Source organism: Saccopteryx bilineata, chromosome 6 (assembly GCF_036850765.1).
Source record: "Saccopteryx bilineata isolate mSacBil1 chromosome 6, mSacBil1_pri_phased_curated, whole genome shotgun sequence".
In the NCBI taxonomy this organism is placed as follows: Eukaryota; Metazoa; Chordata; class Mammalia; order Chiroptera; family Emballonuridae; genus Saccopteryx; species Saccopteryx bilineata.
The window spans coordinates 131,568,126-131,592,098 of record NC_089495.1 but is presented as its reverse complement, the minus strand read 5'-3'; the positions used below and the strand labels follow the sequence as shown (position 1 = coordinate 131,592,098).

General features: G+C 48.5%; 1 protein-coding gene across 5 annotated transcripts in view; it reads right to left on the bottom strand.

The window, feature by feature from the left end:
• DPP6 (dipeptidyl peptidase like 6) overlaps positions 1 to 23,973 on the bottom strand; it is a 590,008-nt gene that overhangs the window by 201,324 nt on the left and 364,711 nt on the right. For all 5 annotated transcript variants that reach the window (XM_066235792.1, XM_066235795.1, XM_066235791.1 and 2 more), the window contains exon 2: positions 1,815 to 1,929. In XM_066235792.1, coding sequence (XP_066091889.1) covers positions 1,815 to 1,929 — 115 coding nt within the window. The remainder of the gene's footprint in view (positions 1 to 1,814; positions 1,930 to 23,973) is intronic.

Genomic DNA, 23,973 nt, shown 5'->3' with positions numbered 1-23,973 from the left:
TTTTTTTTTTATCAGTTTGGGGAAGTTTTTTCCTAATTCTAGCTTGTTGAGTGTTTCATCACAAGAGGAATTTGGATTTTTGTCAAATGCTTATCTTGCATCCCCTGAAATCATCATTCTCTCTCCCTCGCCCCCTTTATTCTATTAACATGAGTGTATGACATTGCTTTTTTATACATTAAACCAAATTTCCTTTCCTGGGATATAACCCATTTGGTCATGGTGTGCAATCCTTTTTATAAGTTGCTGGTTTCAGCTTGCTAGTAAGTTACTGAAATGTTTACGTCTCTAGTCACAAGAAACCTTGCTCTACAGTTTCCTTTCTTTGTGGTAACTTGATCCGGTTTGGGTCTCAGGCTGTTTTCTATTTTCCTTTTAAATTTTGTTATGATCGTTTAAACAGACATCAGAATTTATCTGCACCTTTTGTACCTACTAAGATTTCTTTTTTTACATTGTATTTTTTTTCTTCTTAAAGGTCTAATACCTGTGTGGTCTATTTATTGAGGACCGAAGCTTGTTCCTGTTCATGTAAACAGGCACCTACTACAGTGGATAAAGCCCCCCGCTCGCTGTTTCCCTGTGGTTGTCTCCCCTCATCTCATTGCTCTGTTAGAGCCCCCTTCACAGGGTACCTTACCCGTGACTTTCCTCCCCAAGGGTCTCCCTCCTCCAAGCTTCTATGCCCCCTCCTGTTGGAACATTCAGCGTCTATAGATATGCATGTTTTTGCTGCAGGGATCTGCTGATAATTTTGGTGGGTTTATTTTTCCCTTCTTCGAGAGATTTTTGACACTGTTTAAACTTCTTTTTATTTCATCAGTAGTACTAATATATACTTTATTTATTTTATTTTATTTATTTTTTGTATTTTTCTGAAACTGGAAACAGGAGAGACAGTCAGACAGACTCCCGCATGCGCCCGACAGGGATCCACCCGGCACGCCCACCAGGGGGCGATGCTCTGCCCCTCCAGGGCGTCGCTCTGTTGCGACCAGAGCCACTCTAGCACCTGGGGCAGAGGCCAAGGAGCCATCCCCAGCACCTGGGCCATCTTTGCTCCAATGGAGCCTCGGCTGCGAGAGGGGAAGAGAGAGACAGAGAGGAAGGAGAGGGGGAGGGGTGGAGAAGCAGATGGGCGCTTCTCCTGTGTGCCGTGGCTGGGAATCGAACCCGAGACTTCTGCACACCAGGCCGATGCTCTACCACTGAGCCAACCGGCCAGGGCCTATACTTTATTTTTTGTCCACACTCAATATATGTTGTTTCAATAATGTCTTTAATTCATCTCTGATATAATAGCCACAATACTATGGGATATCCAGAATTATTAGATTTATCATGCCAGTGTCTTTTCTTAAAATTAAAACAAGTTTTCTAATTTATTGATTTGAGAGAGAGAGAGGAACAGGGATGTGATGTTCCACTTAGTTATGCATTCATTGGTTGACGTGACTGGGGGATAGAACCCACGGCCTTGGCACATCACTCTAACCAACCCAGCTCCCTGGCCAGGGCTGCCATGCCCGCATCTTTACGCTCACCAAGCATTAATTAATTATGAATTATCATAGATGCCAAGCATTTCCTGCTGGTCAACAGTTATATAAACAAACCCAAAAGCATACCCCATGGGTCTTACTGACCAATAGCCGGTCCCGTCGTTTTCCCCACGTGGCACACTTAAAGCGAGAGCTTGGGAAACATGAATTATGGAACAGGCTGTCCCTTAAAAATAACACAGGCAAGGTACATCGCACTCTCCCTTCCCCCCTCAGCATATGACTCACTGCTCCAAGAACAGCGAGAAGTACCTGGTGTCAGCAGGATGACCGAGGTGACAATCAAAGAGCAGATGACCAGGATGACGAGCAGCGCGATGGCTATGCCCTTCCAGTTTCTCTGGGGAGGGTTGCTCCCTACCAGCTCCTGAAAGCAGCAAACAGGAGAGAGAGAGGGGAACGTGGTGAGTAAGGCGAAGATGCGAAGCGCGTGACCCGAGGACATGGGACTGTGAACAAGGCATCCTATGTCTCATCCCTGGAGACACGATGAGCTCTCCTCTCTACCCTCTGCCCTCCCTGCACCCCAGCAGGCCCTGGAGACGGCATCTGACATTCTATGACATGTGCCGCTTTGGCGAGAGAGGAAGGATTCTCCACCCGATCAGCCAGGTTATCAGCCACCCTGCAGCACCGGGTGATAACTGTAGGGTTTTCTCTCCGTGACAGCCAACCTGTCAACCCCCGTAGGATTAACCCGAGTGTGTTGTATTTTCCACAGTCCTCAGTCTCTTCTCTCTCTTTACTTGTATCACTCTGTTAACCTCAGACCACTGAATTTAAGCATCGACGGAGCATATACCACATTCCAGTTCTAATCCCCTGTCTGCCCACGGCTCACCATGGCAACCCTTCCCCTCCTTCTGTGGCTCTCATGCCAGGCTTCAAGACACCCAGGTCTGTCTTCACAGGGTCGCTCACCTACCCTTACGCTAGGTTTTAGCCCCTGCCAGGGAAGCAGGTAGCAGGGATTGAGGGGTGGGAGGTGATACATGGAGACATTGCAAAAGGGAAGCTGAAGGGTGGGTCCACCTAGGAATTTAATCGGCCATACTTTCTGCCGGGACCCAATTTTTAGTTCCTTTCCGATTATTGTGAGGACATCCATGGCAGTTCAAGCTGGGATCCGTGGAGATGCAGAGGAAGTAATGTTGATAATTAATAGTGAGCTAGAAACATCACAGTGATAGATGAATAATTATAATTATTAGTTATGCAAGGGCCACGGGGACAAATATTAAGACAGATGGTCGCATTGCAAATGGCATGTTGTTACTTCTGCCTATAAGCAGGTCACAGAATATTCGCTGACAGCCCACAAATGCAACTCAGATGAATGCCAAGTCAAGATGAAACAGAATGGAGGTGACCTCAACGAGTAGATGACGTAATACATTAATACTTCTTCTGCTGAGGTGGCAAGGTCTCAGTACGTTATCAAATTGCTGCAAGTTGAAATAAAGACGAGACTCAACTCTAGGCTGGTGGATAATTAAACCCTGGCATCCAAATATCTAATATCGACTCTCTCTCGGTTATCAAATCAAGACAAATCGGACTCCAAACAATCCATTCCGGCTTATCTAGGTTATCGAATTAAGAAAAATTCAACTCTCCACAATGCACATCTGCTTTCAAGGTGATGAACTACAGAGGACTCTGAAAGCCATTATCGTCGTCGCAGGAAACAGTTCTGCAGCTGTTTAGAAATGTCGACCCATATTTCTATTTGCCGTACAGGGTGAAATCTAGCTATTAAAAAGTAGCTTTTCAGCACTTAAAAATAAGACTGAACATATGCGTGGAATCATGACAAGATGTCATATTGAGACAATCTCGCTACCTAAGGGGTTGAGTTTTCCATAAGAGAACGTCAATGCCTAGAAGTGACAAGATCTTGCTGACTCAGCAGCTTTTCACTTTCCCCATGCTCGCAAAGACAGTAAGCTTTTCCCCCCCCCCCCCCATCAAATCTGTGGATACAGGCCCTGGCCGGTTACCTCAGCGGTACAGTGTTGGCCCAGCATTTGGAAGTTCCAGGTTCAATTCCCAGCCAGGACACACAGCAAAAACGCCCATCTGCTTCTCCACCCTTACCCCTCTCCTCCCTCTCTATCTCTCTCTTCTCCTCCTGCAGCCAAGGCTCCATTGAAGCAAAGTTGGCCCAGATGCTGAGGACGGCTCCATGGCCTCTGCCTCAGGCGCTAGAATGGCTCCAGTTGCAGCAGAGCAATGTCCCAGATGGGCAGAGCATTGCCCCCTGGTGGGCGTGCCGGGTGGATCCCGATTGGGCACATGCGGGAATCTGTCTCTCTGCCTCCCTGCTTCTTACTTCAGAAATATATATATATATATATATATATATATATATATATATATATATATATTGTATTTTTCTGAAGCTGGAAACCGGGAGAGACAGTCAGACAGACTCCCGCATGCGCCCGATCGGGATCCACCCGGCACGCCCACCAGGGGCGACGCTCTGCCCACCATGGGGCGATGATCTGCCCCTCCGGGGCGTTGCTCTGCCGCAACCAGAGCCACTCTAGCGCCTGGGGCAGAGGCCAAGGAGCCATTCCCAGCACCCCGGCCATCTTTGCTCCAATGGAGCCTTGGCTGCGGGAGGGGAAGAGAGAGACAGAGAGGAAGGAGGGGGGGTTAGAGAAGCAAATGGGCGCTTCTCCTGTGTGCCCTGGCCGGGAATCGAACCCGGGTCCCCCGCACACCAGGCCGACGCTCTACCACTGAGCCAACCGGCCAGGGCTCAGAAAAATATTTTAAAATATCTGTGGATACATAGACTTGAAGACAGTGCAATCTCTACAGCCAACATAGAGAGTATAAATAATTCTCTTGCAGACCCCAGCAGACAGACATATCCTGTATACTAATCTGATTAAATCCTAGGGTCACCATCAAAAAACATAGGATCCCGAGATCGCTGGCTTGAGCCTGGGGTCACTGGTTCAATTCCTGGTCAAAGGACATATGGAAAGTATGCACAACTATGTGAAACAATGAGTTGTTCTCTCTCCTTTCCTCCATATAAAATTTTTTTAAAAACTGAAATGTGTTAATAGTCAATGAATCTTAATCAAGATCTGGAAAGATTCAATCAGTGTTATGTCTTCATCAGCCCAAACAAGTGATATATATTGAATCTTGTTTCTAATAAGAATAGTCTGGAATTCTAAATTCTATTTTAAACACGTCTACTAGCTGTTTATTTGCCAAAAAATTCCCACAAAAAGCCCTCCAAGGACTTTTGCTTTCGGTCAATTTCTTGACCAGCTAGGAGTGTTTTAGCTGAATCCCATGAGATATTAATGCCCCTAGTATTTTTGGCAGCAAGAAGTAATTTATTTCTTAATTAGGATATAGGTACAGCCTTTAACTAAATGTTTCAGCTGCTTTGGTTGTCACATAACTTATAGTCCAAGATTAAGAAGGTATGTGTTCTGTTCCACAGGCCTGCTCACAGAGCAAGGCCCAGGAGGAATGTTTCAAAGCACATTTTTCTCAAGGTAATAGAAAACTATAGCTAGTTAAGCACAAATTGGTAACAATGGCGACAGTTACAAGATGTTGGCTTTCTGCTTTTTTTAAATTTTTATTTTTTGGCTTTTAAAGAGGACGTCACTGATGCACAACTGTGAGATGTTTTGCAGAATGTTGGTTCTCCAGCCCGGCACCCTTGTCCTCGTACTATAATTTTGTGTTTCTGTGACCAGCAGGGGGAGGTAACTCTAGGGCCACAAGGAGAAGGAGTCTGATGTGGGGGGGGAAAATGTTGTATGTTCTCTGTGAGTAAAGAAACAGCCTTCTCCTCCATTGGAGCAAAGATGGCCCGGGCGCTGGGGATGGCTCTGTGGCCTCTGCCTCAGGCGCTAGAGTGGCTCTGGTCGCAACATGGCGACGCCCAGGATGGGCAGAGCATCGCCCCCTGGTGGGCAGAGCGTCGCCCCTGGTGGGCGTGCCGGGTGGATCCCGGTCGGGCGCATGCGGGAGTCTGTCTGACTGTCTCTCCCTGTTTCCAGCTTCAGAAAAATGAAAAAAAAAAAAAAAAAAAAAAAAAAGAAACAGCCTTCTCTTTCACAGTTTCCTAAAGTTCCCCCTCTCTTATTTCTCAGCAGCATAAAAACGCTTTTGGAGGAGGCAGATATGGGGGAGATCTTGCTCCCCTGTCCTCACGCCTCATTCAAATAGAAAAAACCTTTTTCTATTGCCAAACCCAGGAGTTTCCATGTTGTGGTTCCTCCTGCGTATCAGGCACATGAACCTGAATTGGGGGGGGGGGGGTGCTTCTGCAGCAGTGGAATGGGTTTACTTGTAAAAGTGCTCCTGAACACATGCAGCAGTGACCCCGAGCTCTGACATAGGCAGTGTGCCCCTCCCTGGCCCAACCACGTCCACGATGTGACATCTAGGGTGAGGCGGGGTACCACCAGAGGGCGAGTCTGCCCATGCCATTATCAGAAGACGGAGACGTTTACAAAACATGTCAAGGGGAATAAGTTTAAAGGGAGGGCTCAGACCTGAAAGCCCAGTCATACTTAGTCTTCTTGTATTGGAAGTGGCCTGTGGAGAAGACGTAGGCTGACCAGCCCAGGGAGGTAGAGGGGGAACCAGGCACAGAATGGTGTATCAAGGACAACTTCAGCATTTCTAACTATCCGTGTAGCATTGCCTCGGCGTGGAGGGGGCTGCTTCCCCAGAGAGTGAGACAGATGGATGAGTGAACACCCCACGGGCAGTCTGGAGGGTCAGTCCTCCAGGGAGGAAGATGAAAATGAGTAATCTGGAAAATGCCCAGCAGGGAAAACACTCTGCGGACACACGGAGGGCAGCAAAGAAAGACACCAAACTGAGTTGCCACTGGGGTTGGAACATAAATGAGAAACAGGGCAAATGCTGCTTCCTCCACGCTCAGTGGACTCAGAAAAGATTCTGTAGAAAACGCCAGTTCAGTTTTGATCATCGGATGGGCGAATACGCGAGGCAGTAACCAAACGGATGCCAATAGCAGGGTCCGCGTCATCAACACAATTCTGGGTCATTTACGACATTTCTGACAGACGCTTCATACGGCTTTCAGGTGACATTCTTACTTAAACAAAACAAAACAGGGCAATTTGACCCACAGGAAAGCAGACCTTTTTGTCATTAAATGGCATTTTTGTTTGCCAAGTTTCACTTATCAGACTGAAGGTGATTTTTCTTTTTCCTACACAGGCAGTCTTGGAACAATAATAATAGGAAAAGAATTAAAGAAGAAACAAAATCACAAACTATCTAGGTGATTCACGAGCACAAAACTGCCCGTACTTCCCAGCTTTCTAGTTCCGGTCTACACGTACAGACATGGTGCTTTTGGGTTGAATGCCGGTGTAACATATGTCTCTTTGAACATCTAATTCAGCTCCCCACCTTCAGACTTCCTCATCTTAACTTGCAGGAGCTGAATTATTAAAAATTTGAGTGAAAATGACCCTGCTTCCCATGAAGGGCAAAGGAAGTTAATAAATTATCCCCTGAAATGTGAGCCTCAGGAATGCATTTCTCAGCAGATATGTAGATTTTTACCTAGAATGGTCAAAATAAGGCTATAATAGATCCCCTGGTTCTGTTTGGCGCCACATATGTGGCTTAGAGGTCCAGAAGATGGAAAAGGTTGTTTACAATGAACCATTTGCTCTAAGAAGGTGAACATATCTTCCATTTATTATCCACCCATCCACCCACCCACCCACTCACCTATCCATCCACCCATCATCCATCTTTCTTTCCTTCCCTTCCTTCCTTCCTCCTTCTTTCCTCACTTCCTTCCTCCTTTCCTTTCCTTTCCTTCCTCCCTCCCTTTCCCCTCCATATCCCCTCCCCCCACCGCTTTGAATATACACCTTTGTTTCCTGATACTCCCCTCCGTCTTCATCTCATCAGGCAAACCCATTCCCCTTCTTTAGTTTCCATCTTTGACACCTTGGGGAGCCTCGCCTGGTTTCATTGGCAGAGCTCATTCATTCTTCTCTCATCTGGACACAACTGTGATATTTTGCAAATTCTTTTCAGTTACATTATGGCAACTACTAAATTATGCATCCAATGCCTGCCTCAGCACTAAACCACAAGCTACCGGAGCACAGTTGCCTGGATGTGTCCCTGCTCCCAGTGCCTGGTACAGAACGGGGCACTCTCTGCTGAGTGAACACATCTGTGAATGCCTTTCCAGGGATCACTTTGTTATCGGCTGACCTGTCCGGCTGACCTGTCCGGCAGGAACAAGCAATTGTTGACAGGTACAGGAAGCAAAGCGTTAACACCATCCCAGCTGCGTTAACAGGGTGGCCACAAAGAGCCATTGGTCCTAAAAGACAGACCCTGGCAAGCTGACATCCACAGCAGGCAACTGCTCTGTCCCCAGTGACAGAGTTGTTGCTCTCACACTTATTTTTAACTCGGGCTAGGAGAAAAGCAAACAAGGACGCTGAAGACAAGACTCGGCCTTTTCCTAGGTGGCTAATGTTTTAAATATTAAAATTCATCTCTGCAGAAGGCTGTTGTTCTCTTAGTCATCTGGGATCCGGGCTTGCTACTTTCTGTGGGGGTTGCAACAACTGAAAGAGAAAGCATGCAAATTAAATAAAGACACCATGGTGCTTGAAAGCAAGCATGACCCCTGTGGCCTGTTGTCTTTGCTCATCCAAGCCCTCCCCTCTCTGGGTTAAAATCTACTGCATCTTATATCCTGGCTTCAGACGTAGCCCAGAACATCTCTTGCTACCACCTCATGTCTTAGGATCAGGAGTAGAGATCCCAGTTAAAAGCCTAGGCTACAAACGTGGAAAACCAGGGGCAGAAGGGTGGGAGACAGAAAGGGACCTATGGATGAGGTGTCAGGATCAAATGCACATGAGTTGGAAAACACGTGACCATCTATAAAAATGACAGAAACAGACGAGAGGGCTTGGCTGTTTGTTGCTGTCACTACCAAACGATGTTTCAGTAACACCTGATAGGCAGTGTGGGAAGACCTCAGAGGCATATTCCATGTCCTACCCCACTTAAAGAAAGTCAAGGACACGGAGGAACCACGTCCCTCCTGCAAAGGAAGGTGACCCAGGAGGGCACGCAGCTCTGTGACCCCAGGATGAAGCGGTGCATCGACTCCTACGGCAGCCGGCAGCCACCTCGGACGTCTTGGGTACACATCACGGGGCACGCCTGTCTGACACGGGGCGAGCCTAGTCCCCACGCCACTCGAGACATGGAAGGAGTAAGCAGGAAGTGATTTTCGCAGAAGTGAGAGCAGAAGGTGATTTTTGCAGCAAAGGACAGAGTCTTCTCCCCTAAGGATGCTACGACCATGGGAGACTGGACCTCAGGGGAAAAGGCAGTAACAGGAGTGGTCAGGGTGACCGGGAGGAGGGCCAAGACCACCATGACAGCCGTGAAGGGGACAGCTGGCCATTCTGCATGTTATTTCCCTTTGTTCATGGCAGAGAGGTCAACCAGATGGCCCTCTCACTCGGGGAGGAGGAAGTGCCTTCAATTATTATTCTTTCTTTCTCTCTCTCTCTCTCTCTCTCTCTCTCTCTCTCTCACACACACACACACACACACACACACACACACACACACAAACAATCCATTTCTCAGCCAGCCACGCTCATCCATGGGGCAGCTTTTGGTGGACGGTAAGACAAGAAGACCGATTCTGGTTCCCAAACTGGAGGAGGCCTTTCCTAATACAGTGTTAGACTCACATATTGGTTCATTGATAGTATAAACATTTTTGGAAGATATCTGTGCCTTGGCCACTGGCTGGGCTTCCTGGGTTAGGCTGGGGTGATGTCACAAGCCAGTGTTGTTTGGGGGTGGGGGGGAGGCGGAACGTAACTCATCCATCTGCACAGTGTCGTGTCGTCACAGCTGGGAGAGTTTTTCTCATTCTATGAACATCCGTCCTCCTCTATGAATGCTGTTTTGGGGGCCACATGATACTCTTTAATGTAATTCCAGGTCAGAGATCGCAGGGTGAGCTTGGAGGGGGGAGCAGCCTGGGCCGTGTGTGACAGGTGGCTGGCAACAGGCAAACAGAATCCGTCCGCTCAGAAAACTTCCGCTGATGTCACCAAGGAGAAATTAAGTCTGGTTGACAGGCTCTATTTTCGAGGCCTGGTGACTTATTAGGAGTCATCCTTATCTCAGTGACAGACAGGAGTTGACGTTCCCCCCCACAATGACAGGCCCACTCTGGGGGTGTCCCTCTTCCACATGACAACCCCCTACGGGACTTTGATGGCTGTCCCCACCACTCAGGTTTCCCGGGGCTCTCTACCATCTGGTCTATTTCTGCCATGCTCCTTTACTATGGATTTGGAAACTTGTGAAGTTGACTATTTTACATAACAGGGCTTTATATTCCTGCCCTAGGGCACAGCCCTTTGGAATCACACCCACTGCCAGTTACAAGGCAGCTGTCAACCCCACACCTGCAGCTCCACAGTAATACACGCAGAGAGTGGGCACCTGCCCTATCCATCCTTTCGGTGGCGGTGGGAACCAGGCACATGATGAACGATAATTAGACATATTTAACCATTTCTTCTTCATTATGTTTTACCTGTTTAAGTTCAACACCAGATCTGAAATTACTTTAGGGTCTTCAGTTTAATTGGCTGGGTCTGATAGCTTCTAGATGAAGTCCCTTCTGAGCATGGTTTAACTTGTCTTGTTTATACAGTCTGTCTTGACCTCATGTTTGAAAGATACCATGTTGCTCCATAAATTATAGAGAGCAAGCAACCACTGTGACCTGACGCAGTCAGAACATGCTCACAATGTATCATGCCCAGAGAGATCCCAGTTCAGTGAAAATCTGGCCATGCAAATAAGTTGCAGAATGTAAAACATGAGCATGTGTATCTCCCGCACTGCTGTTTATGGTAACAATGTTTTCTTTTAAAATAATCATCTTCAGATAATGGGTGTCTTTGCCTAGACTCAGTGAGACCCACAGGCAATTTTGCGACAAGTTTGCAACTGGGCAGCTTTTTGGCCCTCCCCACACACATCACCTCTCGACATCAGAAATGCTCCCCAGGCTCTCCATAAATATTAAGTCGCTAACCAACATGTCTCAAAGGGGAGACCCGCCAGCAATCTCATGGCAGACATTAAAATAATTTGAACTCATTTTTTTTTCTCCCAAAGGGCTTACCGTCCTGCTACCACCTGCCAGCATGACATAGGTGTAGATGCCCAGTGAAAAGTGTCCAGGTCACAGTGAGCCCTGACACCCTCCCCCACCCGTGGCTCCCAGGGTCACGCACTCCTCTTCCACCAGCCCTCTCCGCGTCCCCTCGGCCTCACTTAATTGGACCGACACCTGGGTCAGAAGTCCGCTCCAGGATTTCAGGGACGGGATGAAAATGTTCCAGCTTATTCCTGACCTCTGTCATGAAGTGCGAGAAAGAAAGGAGGGAGGGAAGGGGCAGAGGAGTCGTGAGCCTGTCCGCTTCCCACAGCTGACACGGGGCGGGGGGGGGGTTCAGAAGAAAGCAGGGCAGGTTTACCGAACAAACAAGGAAAAAGGAACAGCAGAGATGAGGAGAAAGAAGAGGCAGGAAGCAGACACTGAGAGGAGACCCCCCCCCCCCCCCCCCCCCGCAATCTGCCTATTTCTTGACTTCATCTTCCTCCTGAGGCCTAACTGGATTTTTCCCATTTGATTTAAGAAGACACTTCCCCATTTCCTGACGAAGTAGTTTAGTTCCCATTTTACTTAAAACTAGCGGAAGTAGCTTCCTGGAACTTGAGGACAAAAAAGCTGACCACAGGGCATGCACAGATACCGGTCTGTCGGCCCTGTGCCCCCTTGGAGTCTCTTTGGGGTCCCCTGTCTGAGAAGCCACTCCATGTTTATTAGGGAAGGACACATGCTCCCCTTTCTGTGGTGCCTTTGGGCCACTCAAACACCAGGTGAAAATTTTGACTTCTTGTTTGGTTTTTACCATTTCAAGTATTTTTAATTGGACATATAATGTTCTTTGAAAAGACCGCTTTTGTTTTATTTCTCCCCTACCAGTATGTAGAGTTACTTTTCCAAAGAAAGTCTGAGAGAAATTTAGCAACTACCTTCACAAACCCTCAGGAATCCACACATGGGTCATCACTGATCATTGTCGGAGTGCCGCCCCCTCAGTGACAGGAGGGAACCCGTTCAAGCTCAAGCAGGTGCCAGCAAGACAGCTGGCATGACAGAATGTCCAGGAGGGTGTGCTCCCGAGATAGTCACTGTTTTAGGGACCGACCGACCGGCTCAAAAAGTGCACTTGTATTTGTCAAGTCTAGCTGGCCTAGAATAAGCCTACTTTTTTTCTTTAAACAGTTACTTTCGTTATCCAGGATGGTCTAACACTGGTGTTTTTAGATAATTTGGTCTAACAGAAAGACCACATCAGAGAGGTTACAAATTAACCACAGGATTACAGAGAAACAAATAACCACAGGAATTAGTGGTCTTAATTACAACCTCCACTTCCCCTGCCCTGAGACCTAACACTCAGAGGTTCTGGACACTGGGTGTGACATCTTGGGAGGAGGAGGGTGTCACTATTTTGCCTACTGAAGTGAACAGATATTCCATGTGATACAATGTTATACATTAGTGACACCCTGGCCGGATAGCTCGATTAGTTAGAGCATCATCCCGAAGCACAGAGGCTGCTGGTTTGGTCCCTGGTCAGGGTACATATAAGAAAAGATCGATGTTCCTGTTTCTCTCTCTCTCTCTCTCTCTCTCTCTCTCTCTCTCAACAAACATTAAAAAAGAAAAAAATAACCTATGACAACATGCACAGCATAGGTGAGTATCACAAACATAATTTTGAGTGACATGGGTCAGATGTTAGTTGTATAGACCGATTTCCATTTTTATCAAGTTCACCTATGGGCAAACTACAAGCAAAGCGTTTATACTTAAATCTATAAAGATATGCAAAAAAAAAGATTTCCATAAAATACAGGATGATGTGTAAGTTGGCGGGGAGAGAAGAGTCACAGTTGGAAAGGGGGGCAGGAGCTTTGGGGGTGCAGGATCCGGATGGAGGTTACGGGGCTGTTTCAGGCTGTCTTAATCTGTTAGGCTTGCATGAGCTATATAGTTTTTGTACTGCAAAGTTCACAACGGCCAGCGTGAGGCACGTGAAGCGTCTAAGTCTGTGACATCCCTGGCCAAGGGTGGTAAGAGAGAGAGATACTCCTGCCCTAACGCCCAGGAGGAGAGAGAGAAAGGGACATCAAAGGGATGCCAACGGGGACACCACGAGACAAGGGAGACGGGCTACCAGTCACGGGATGGGGGGGAGTATAGAACGGGGAGATGCCAGTCTTGATGGGAGGGGGCCAAGGGGGCCGGCTGGGCGCTCTGCGGAAGTGGAATTTAATTTGGCTGCTGAAGGATATGCCGGAACCAGCCGGCTGCCGAGCTGGGATGGTTTTTGGCTTGGAGGCAGCTCTGTACCGAGCGCAGTGAGCCCCGTGCCCACATGGCTCACAGACCCGGTCACAGTGTCCCATGATGAGATGGCAGCGGAGGCACAGAGAGAACCAGGCCAATTTGGCAGACACAGTCATGCATTTTGCGTTTAATCTCGAATGCAACACAGGGTCACGCAGCATACTGTCACCACCACCTTGGATAACTTCTGGAAGAAGGCAGGCACTCACGAACGGTTCCATCTGTTTATGGATATCAGAGAAAGGGCAATATGACTGGGACTGGTTACTTCTCCCCCTCCCCTACCTCCTGTGCCTTAAAACATGTCAAGTATCAGGCCACAGCAGGATCAAACACTCTAAAAGAAAGGAAAAATATTTACACAGCAACTGTGAGAATGACCAGGAGAAAATGAACAAGGCAGCCTGCACACAGGCGGCACCACGCCCTTCCGTCTCAGCTCTGAATGCCTTTTCTTCTAATACTTACCCGCCACAGGAAGCTCCAACGTAAATTTCCTTTATGTATCATGGGCCATTTACGATAAGTAGAAGGTAGCAGCAAATCACAAAATCAATGGCGCCTACACCTCAGGACGATGGAAATAGCCTCCTAATCGTTGTATTTCCATATTCAGTGGGGGGTGGGGAGACAACAAACGACTCGGAGGGGGAAGAGCACATTTTAAATAACGTTTAAGGCAAATGATACATGTCTGTCATTAGTCATCGCAATGGCCTGTTGGACACAACATCCCGTTTCCTGGCTCCCTTAATTAATCTGCATTAATGATGGCTCTTATCTGTTCATAAAGATATAAGAGTGGTGATATCTGGCCAGAGGAACCTAAGAATAGGCCCTCACCCCACCGACCCACCTCACCCCATAGAAAGCAGAACTATGCCTGGCCCCAACCTCAGAAGATGGCAGTAAGAGGCCACTGAGGCCGATCCCCACCAGTGACATCACTGCAGGATCAGCCCCAATACAGCCCCAGGAGTGATTCCTCGAGACACTCGAGAGGTTTGGTGTCCTCTAGCGGTGTCTTTCTCGGTGACCACGACCATCTCGCAAACTTTTTTTTTTTTAATAATTTTTTTTTTTTTGGTCTTTTAAATTTTATTTATTTATTTTTTACAGAGACAGAGAGTGAGTCAGAGAGAGGGATAGACAGGGACAGACAGACAGTAACGAAGAGAGATGAGAAGCATCAATCATTAGTTTTTCATTGAGTATAGCAACACCTTAGTTGTTCATTGATTGCTCTCTCACATGTGCCTTGACCGCGGGCCTTCAGCAGATCGAGTAACCCCTTGCTGGAGCCAGCGACCCTGGGTTCAAGCTGGTGGGTTTTTTCCTCAAACCAGATTAGCCCGCACTCAAGCTGGCGACCTCGGAGTTCTGAACCCGGGTCCTCTGCATTGCAGTCCGATGCTCTATCCACTGCGCCACCGCCTGGTCAGGCCATCTCGCAAACTTAATACCCCTTGAGTCCAGGGTTTAATTGAAATTCTCTCCCTGGCCCTGGCCAGTTGGCTCAGTGGTAGAGCATCGGCTTGGCGTGTAGAAGTCCCGGGTTCGATTCCCGGCCAGGGCACACAGGAGAAGCGCCCATTTGCTTCTCCACCCCTCCCCCTCTCCTTCCTCTCTGTCTCTCTCTTCCCCTCCTGCAGCCAAGGCTCCATTGGAACAAAGATGGCCCAAGCACTGGGGATGGCTCCTTGGCCTCTGCCCCAGGCGCTAGAGTGGCTCTGGTCGTGGCAGAGTGACGCCCTAGAGGGGCAGAGCATCTCCCCCTGGTGGGCGTGCCGGGTGGATCCCGGTCGGGTGCATGCGGGAGTCTGTCTGACTGTCTCTCCCGATTTCTAGCTTCAGAAAAATACAAAAAAAAAAAAAAAATTCTCTCCCTTCTGACATCGCACAAGAGCGACAGACAAGAAGTCTCCGAGTGACACAAGCACTAATCAAACATGCCGGAGAGACGCTGGCATCCAGAGGGGACTCTTGCTATCTCTTTGATGAACTCCTTTGCAGACCAAACCGCATCTGGATTAGCAAACGCGCATAATCTAAATAACCCCCCAGCTCAACACAGGGGAGAGGAAGGAAAGAAAGAAAGAAGGAAAGAAGGAAAGAAAGAAAGAAAGAAAGAAAGAAAGAAAGAGAGAGAGAGAGAAAGAGAGAGAGAGAAAGAGAGAGAGAGAGGGAGAGGAAGGAAGGAAGGAAGGAAGGAAGGAAGGAAGGAAGGAAGGAAGGAAAAAAAAGAGAAAGAAAGAAAAAGGGAGAGAGAGATTGGGAGGCAAACAGAAAAAAGAGAAGACAGAGAAAGACAGAAAGAAGAGAAAGAAGACAGACAGAAAGACAGAGAGAGAAAGACAAAGAGAAAGAGAGAAAGAGAGAGAGAGAAAGAGAAAGAAAAAAAGAAAGAAAGAAAGAAAGAAAGAAAGAAAGAAAGAAAGAAAGAAAGAAAGAAAAAAGGAAAGGAAGGAAGAAAGAAAGAAGAGAAAAATAATGTAGAAGGCACCGAGTGGGAAACAGAAGGGAACAGCAGCTTTGGGGAGAGTGAGAAGCAACGTGAGACCCGTCAGGAGGAAGCCCCATTTGAAGAGGCCACAGGCTGGAGCTGGGGCACAGCACACAGCCAACGCACCAAGGCGCCTGTGGGGACCACGTGGGTGCATGTGGAATCATGCCCCTGCATTCATGAGAAAAGGGGAAAGTGGGTCATGGAGGCCTTCTGGGGGACAGCTAAGTTCCATGGCACATCCTCAAATAAGTTCTACCGAAAACTACAAAACACAGACTCTGCACGTTTAAGCAGCAACATTTTAGTAGTGATCATCGGGAAGTGGCCCACATGAGGGACACGCCAGGTATGTTTCTGTTGTAAACTAGATTCCCATGAATCTGTGACTCTGATGTTATCAGTCCCGTTGAAGTCGTTATTTTATGACCTAATGTCTTGTAATACGACTGTTTAAAATAAAACAAAACGCCTTTATTAATGTGATAGCTAAAACTCCTTAAAAAAATAATAACCTCCGTTGTGATAACGCCGCAGAGACCCGAGGCGCGCCTCAACCAGGACGTGTGCACGTGACCGGCTGAGACGGAGGTGTTTATTTCACGTGGGGACTCAGCGGCAGACGAAGAGAACTTGTCAGGAGCCCAGAGGAAAGAGAACACAGTAAATATTTTATTGGAAAATTGGACCCACAAGGAAATGTCAAGATAATTAGCCTACTTATCTGAAGAAAAATGGCTCGGGCCAGAACTTAATTACTGCCTCCATATATAGTAAGCCAAAGATTTTTTTTTGGACAAAAGGAAGAAATTATCTAGTCTGAGGGACGGAAGGGGGGGGAAATAAAAAAACAAAACAAAACTAGTGGATATGACAAGGCTCTTTGAAACAATTCAAACCAATGCTGTGGAGGCCTCATTAGGATCTTCTGGGTAAACTGGTCAAAACGCAGATTCCCGGCCCTCAGACACCTCCTGACCTAAGGGGCAGGAACAGAGAACATCTGGGACTTTAGCATCCGCCTGGGTGACGCTGACAGATACTGATGTGTGAGGACCACCAACTACAGGAACAGCTCATCATATACCTGTAACCCCACAAATCAGTCCAGCAAACTCCCTCATAGTTAGTTTATAAATGGGAGGCTCCAGCTGTCAGGATAAGACCGGCCGCTTTGAGACAAGGACTGGAGTGTTAACGTCCAGCACGGGGTCTCTGATCCCTAGTCCCACCGGGTCTTCCTCATACCACCCCCTCCTCTCATACAGTTTCTCCCAAAGCTGGAAAGCTCAACGGTGCCGGGCTGGGTGTTCTCTCTCTGACCCTCCCCAAACATCGCTCTGTCCCCTCCTTAGCCCCATCCAGAGTCCTGGGAGACTAGCTCTGCCCCCCAACACACTGCAGCCCCTTCCATACCTTTGCTCTTGGCTTCAGCTTGGCCAAACAAGGGGAGGCCCTGGTGGAGACATCTGGGAAGGAGGAGAGTTCCAGGGCTTTCTCTGTGGGGCTCTCCTTGCCCTGCACAGCTTGCCTGCCAGAGGCCACTCCCCTCCACCACCATCCAGTCCTTAGGGCCGCCTGTGCCCCTTCAGGCTTAGTTCAGGGAGGTATTTGTCTCAGGTGGGCCCCCACCTCTCTGATTGCTCCCTTGACCCTGTCCACACCTCCACAGACAGTCCTTCCTGACCGGCTTTTGCACCCCCTGAGCTGGATTAGGTCTGTCTTTGACATGAGTTTGCAAAGGGGGCACACCTTTCTATGATCACGCTATTCATGACAACTCTCCAATCTTGGGACGGGATCTTCCACAGGCTCCTGTGTATGGTGCCTGAACGGGTAGTATGGGCACCTTTCCCTGGGTCAGCTGAGAGAGAACCTATATTTTAACAAGATCCTCGGGCATGCAAGCTGGTGAAGCCTTACCATCACCACAAAAGTCCAAGGCAAAAAAAAAAAAAAAAAAAAAAGCTAATCGAAGAATTCCAGGTGTCCCCGAGCCACTTTGACCGACAACTGGTGATGTTCCTAAAATCAAGGTGCCCGGGCACCTTGGCCATACTCCATTCACATCCTAGACAACAGGCAGTGTATTCTGAGGACAAGTCTAGAAAACGACCGCTCAGATCAGCCTCCAGGGATCTGACATAGCGTCACCTGATCCGTGTCATGACTGATTCTGAGCCTCTGACTGAAAAGGCGTGGGAAGAGAGGGGAGCCAATCCTGTCGGACGGGACTTTCAGAAACCTGCTTAACTCGTTGGAGAATGGAGTTGCTTAAGAGATTTTGCAGTGACTGTCGGCAGGAATACAGAAAGTGATGGGGGACCACATGCTTCCCAGAAGCTGTTCCTGAGTGAGACAGACTTTCTGAGGTCCACTGAGCTTACTGTTTGCATTTGAAAGCAGGAGTCTGACTCTGACTTACATTAGTAAACGTGAACTTCAGTGAGGGGCTAGAATTCAGCCCGCAAAACAGCCATGGGAACAGTTCTTCCCAAAGAGTTCTGAAGCTCCGCTCCTGGGGCGCGGAGGGGGGCAGGGGAGAGGCTCTCTGCCCCACGCCAAGTCCACCCAACGCCGTTCTTGGCCTGGCTCCATCCATCGCTGTGGATTTTGGACACTAGGGAGGAGATGCCAAAATTCAATCCAGACGATAACTACCTCTAATGTGGGGAAATGGCTCAGTCTCGCCAATACTAAAAACGCGTTTCTCTGGCCCATTCAGGGACTTGAACGTGCCCAATACCATCACGTTCAGTGATTTTCTAAACTGAAGCCTAAGTTCAACTACCAGGTCAAACACACCTAACAATGAAATCATTCCGAGTTTCATTTTACTCTCCTCTGACTGATTCAGAACAGAACCCAGGTTGCACAGGGACCTACTCCAGGGACCTCAATGCCGAGTGGATCTCCCATCCACATGGTGCCTCGGATCTCACGACCTAGAGAATCTGCATCATCAGACCAGTTCGCCAAAAACAGAACAACAAGAACAACAAAAAAAACTCAGCCACATTGCAACACACTCACCCATCACGGCAAATTCAAGCATACCGGGGGAACACAAGTTAACTTTAGCCAAGATAAACAGCATCGATGGTGTGGAATAGATTATACTCGGCAGAGTTAGCCTCTTAATTCTGAGTAATGACCGTTTAGACATCTTTATAAGAACCGGACACACGAAGGGTGTTCTAGGAGTTAGAACTTGCCCTTGAGTGATTTATATAGAGTCTAACTCAACTTAAGAGGCAAATCTTCTATATGCAAATATGGCACGGGGACCTGGCTGGTGTAGATACCACACACCAAAGTGTTTCATTTTATCTTGGGTGGGGCATGGAGATCCGCAAAGGAAGGGGGATTGATCTGTGGAGGGGAGGGAAGGATGGAAAGGGTGGGCTAGGGTAAGCATGGCTGGTGTGAGAAAAACTCCACGGCAGCCGGCCGGCAAGAGACCTGTGACGTACACCTCTTGTTATTGATCCCCATGCAGTCAACTTCGAAACAAAGGCAGTGCTGGCTGGGAAGTGACCACATGTGACTTCCACGGTTGGGATATCAAAGCCATCACAGCATCTGCTTTTGCCAAAGACCCAGGCTGCTTCCTATGGAAGAAGATAGACATTGTGCCATGGGAACACTCAAGCAACCTTGTGGAGAGAGACTGAGGCTTCCAGCAAGACGCCGGCATGGACTTGCAGGCCAAGCAAGTGAGCTGAGTGGGGGTCTTCCAGCCTATGCCAATGTCTGACCCTTCTCCCAAGCTCATGAGAGGGGTCAAGTCAGCACCCAGTGGGCAGGTTACTCCCAATCTTCTGACCCCAAAAAATCTATGCGAGATGATTAAGGACCAATGTTGTTTTCAGTTTAGGGGAGATCTGTGTGGCAGCCAAATGAGTAAGGAATAACTAAGACTGGTTATATGATGTGTAGGTTATTTGGAAGAGTGTTTGTTAAGGGGAATAGAGAGAGGGGGGATAACAGAAGTATTAGGGGAGCCAGGTTCCGCTTAAGATTCTTTAAATATCAACATAGGAAACTTATTTTGTCTGACGGGAAATTGAGAACCACGAAAGGGTTTACAAAGGCGATTAAGTAAAAGACATTGGGAAGATTGACTCGGAAATGACGGATCATAAAAGAAAGACATGCCTTTTTCACTTTAATGATTAACTTTGTAATTCACCTAAAAGACATGGGAGAGGAAACTCAAAAGCTGAAAATCATTTATTTCTGATAGAGAAGCTCTTTCTTCCGTTTTCCAAGTGCATCTGAGCTGGTGGAGTTCAGCGGGAACACTCTTGGGCTACGTTCACAGGAGCTTAAATCGTTTGTCTAAAACTTGAAAGCCAATATTCTTTTTTTGTTTGTTTGTTTGTTTTCATTTTTCCAAAGCTGAAAATGGGGAGGCAGTCAGACAGACTCCCGCATGCGCCCGACCGGGATCCACCCAGTATGCCCACCCGGGGGCGATGTTCTTGCCCCTCTGGGGCGTCGCTCTGTTGCAACCAGAGCCACTCTAGCACCTGAGGCAGAGGCCACAGAGCCATCCCCAGCGCCTGGGCCATCCTTGCTCCAGTGGAGCCTCGGCTGTGGGAGGGGAAGAGAGAGACAGAGAGGAAGGAGAGGGGGAGGGGTGGAGAAGCAGATGGGCGCTTCTCCTGTGTGCCCTGGCCGGGAATTGAACCCGGGACTCCTGCACGCCAGGCCGACGCTCTACCGCTGAGCCAACCGGCCAGGGCGAAAGCCAATATTCTAATGATGGCACACCAAAGGGCGTTTTAAGTGTCTCTTTGGAAAGCTGGGGGGTGCTATGACACTACAGAGACTAACAATGTCTGGAAGGAAGAGGCGTCAGAACATGTTTCTCTCTATAAAATGTTGGGCATAATGGCTTCAAAAACCTAGGAAATTTATACACCATACACTTCATTTATTCTCACTGATCTCTATTTAAAGTTCTATGTGATAGTCCTGCCCAAGTTCTACCAAGTGCTTTCCGATTGTTATAGTAGAACCTGCATTCATTTTCATGACAAAGCAGATTATTGTTACTTGGATCAGTGGTGTGTGCATGATTGGTGGAGGGGTCAAAAACACAAACCTCACTTTATACTCATTTTGATTTTCACTTAATTTTCAATTAGTTTAAATAATTGGTTATTGGATTTCTCAAGCTGGGGCAAGGACAGCATTTCTTTCATATCACCGTATTCATTTGCCTAAAAGGCCAAAAATAAGGCAATAAAAAAATTCATCCGCTAGACGACAGATTGCAATTTGAAGCCCTTCTTTATAAAAACATTCTGTGTGTATTTCATAGAAAATAAATGCCTCAAATAAGAAATACTTAAAATGTGGCTTCAGGTCAAGGGATTCAAATACTACTCCGTATTTTTTTTTCCCTCCAGAAAACCAAATTGGCACATGAATAAAAAGAGCTACCACAGAAGAAGCATGACCACAGACCTCCGACTAAGAGTGACTGTACTGTCTGCATTTTGTATTTCGGTCTCGCAGTTCATCCTGGGCCCCCTTCCCTTCAAAGAGATTCCTGCAATACACCACAGGCTCCACCTGGGGACACAGGTCGGTCACCTCAGAATAACTGAATAGAAAGCCAGGAAGTATGGAAACACCAGGTACCCTGTTCAGGGAAATGCGTCCTGTGAGAAAACCCCGGTGTGGCTCAGGTTTATTTAAACTAAGTCGCAGACCGGCCCTGGCCAGTTGGCTCAGTGGTAGAGCGTTGGCTTGGCGTGCAGAAGTCCCAGGTTCGATTTCCAGCCAGGGCACACAGGAGAGGCGCCCATCTGCTTCTCCCTCCCCCTCTCCTTCCTCTCTATCTTTCTCTTCCCCTCCCGCAGCGAGGCTCCATTGGAGTAAAGATGGCCCGGGCGCTGGGGATGGCTCCTCGACCTCTGCCCCAGGCGCTAGAGTGGCTCTGGTCTCAACAGAGCGACGCCCCGGAGGGGCAGAGCATCGCCCCCTGGTGGGCAGAGAGTCACCCCCTGGTGGGCAGAGCGTCAGTCACCCCCTGGTGGGCAGAGCGTCACCCCCTGGTGGGCGTGCTGGGTGGATCTCGGTCAGGCGCATGCGGGAGTCTGTCTGACTGTCTCACCCCGTTTCCAGCTTCAGAAAAATACAAAAACTAAGTCGCAGAGGCCGAAAGGGAATAGAATGAGTCCAAGTCGCCTAGGTGACGGAGTGGTTGCTGTTTGGTTTTTTTTTCTTTCATTTTTATATCAGGGAACAACCCAGGGCAGCATTTCTCAAACTCCAATATCTTTAAGGACCAGCTGAGGATCTTGTGTGAAAATGTGATTCTGATTCCAGAGGTCAGGGGTGGGGGCAGGGGGCAGAGTCTGCATTCCTAGTAACATCCCAGGTGACCCCGACGTTGCTCAGATTCCACTTTGCGTGGCCTAAGTGCCCACCTGTAGGGTTCAGCCTGTGTCCTAGAGCATGCTCTCTAAGAGCCGAAGCTGAAAGCTCGGCGGACCCCAGAACCAAGAGTGACAAGGAGTCACTTGCAGGTGACTGACACAAAGTTTGTTCCCACAAAAGCAGGGCAGCAGGTGTTTCAAAATTAAGCATGGCCAAGAAACACAGGTAAGAGATTAAGCAAGAAGTGTTACATAGTCTGGAGAGAGAACACAGAGTTCACGAGTGTCTTTTGTGGGCACGGCTGACTTTGGCTTACATGACTGCGCTTCAGGAGGGGCTGGTTATCAGACATATCCAGGTTTTCAACCTGCATTAAGGGAGAATCACTACAAATGTCCCAGGGGGGATGAGAGCCCACTCAAGCTTTTAACAACAGGCGAGGAGGACAAAGGCAATGAGAGTGATTACAAACTGGAGAAGAAACTTAAGTAAGGATTTATTGAATCTCCATCTCCATGACATTTCTGCTAAACATCAAGAGGTGTTCTTTGTGGAAAGGTCACTTAGAAACGAACCAAAGATGAAGAAGACTGTCCTCTGTGACCTTTTAAGGATAGACCCAGACCTAGAAATATCTGATTTGATGGGAATTTTTTTTTTTTTATATTTTTCTGAAGCTGGAAACGGGGAGAGACAGTCAGACAGACTCCCGCATGCGCCCAACCGGGATCCACCCGGCACGCCCACCAGGGGCGAAGCTCTGCCCACCTGGGCATCGCTATGCTGCGACCAGAGCCACTCTAGCGCCTGAGGCAGAGGCCACAGAGCCATCCCCAGCGCCCGGGCCATCTTTGCTCCAGTGGAGCCTTAGCTATGGGAGGGGAAGAAAGAGACAGAGAGGAAGGAGAGGGGGAGGGGTGGAGAAGCAGATGGGCACCTCTCCTGTGTGCCCTGGCCGGGAATCGAACCCGGGACTTCCGCACGCCAGGCCGACGCTCTACCACTGAGCCAACTGGCCAGGGCGGGAATTTTTTTTTTAAACAGGATTGGGGCAGGAGACATTCTCAGACCAAGACTACCTACCTCTTGTAGGGCTTGGTCACATATGTCTTCATTCCTGAAAGCCAACTATAAAAGTTCATATTGTTTCAGGGAACCAAAGGTGCACTTATTTCTTTATAAAAAGAAGGAACTGCAACTACCAGTGGTTTCTTTCCATGTGCTCAGCAATGATTTTATTTTATTATGTGATAGGAGAGGAAGCAGAGACAGACTCCCACATGTGCCTTGACCAACTGGGATCTACCTGGCAAACCCACTAGAAGGTGATGCTCTGCCCATCTGGGGCTGTTGCTCCATTGCTCAGCAACTGAACTTTTCTTAACCCCTTGAGGCAGAAGCTGTGGAGCCATTCTCAGTGCCCAGGGCCAACTCACTTCAATGGAGCCATGGCTGCAGGAGGGGGGAGGGGGGGAGGAAGCAGATGGTCGCTTCTCCTGTGTGCCCTGACTGGAAATCAAACCTGGGACATTCACATGCTGGGCTGATCGATGCTCTACCACTGAGCCAAGCAGCCAGGGCTCAACAGTGATTTTATTTTATTTTATTTTATTTTCATTTTTCTGAAGCTGGAAACAGGGAGAGACAGTCTGACAGACTCCCGCATGCGCCCGACCGGGATCCACCCGGCACGCCCACCAGGGGCGAAGCTCTGCCCACCAGGGGGCGATGCTCTGCCCATCCTGGGCGTCGCCATGTTGCGACCAGAGCCACTCTAGCGCCTGAGGCAGAGGCCACAGAGCCATCCCCAGCGCCCGGGCCATCTTTGCTCCAATGGAGCCTTGGCTGCGGGAGGGGAAGAGAGAGGGAGGAAAGCGCAGCGGAGGGGTGGAGAAGCAAATGGGCGCTTCTCCTGTGTGCCCTGGCCGGGAATCGAACCCGGGTCCTCCGCACGCTAGGCCGACGCTCTACCGCTGAGCCAACCGGCCAGG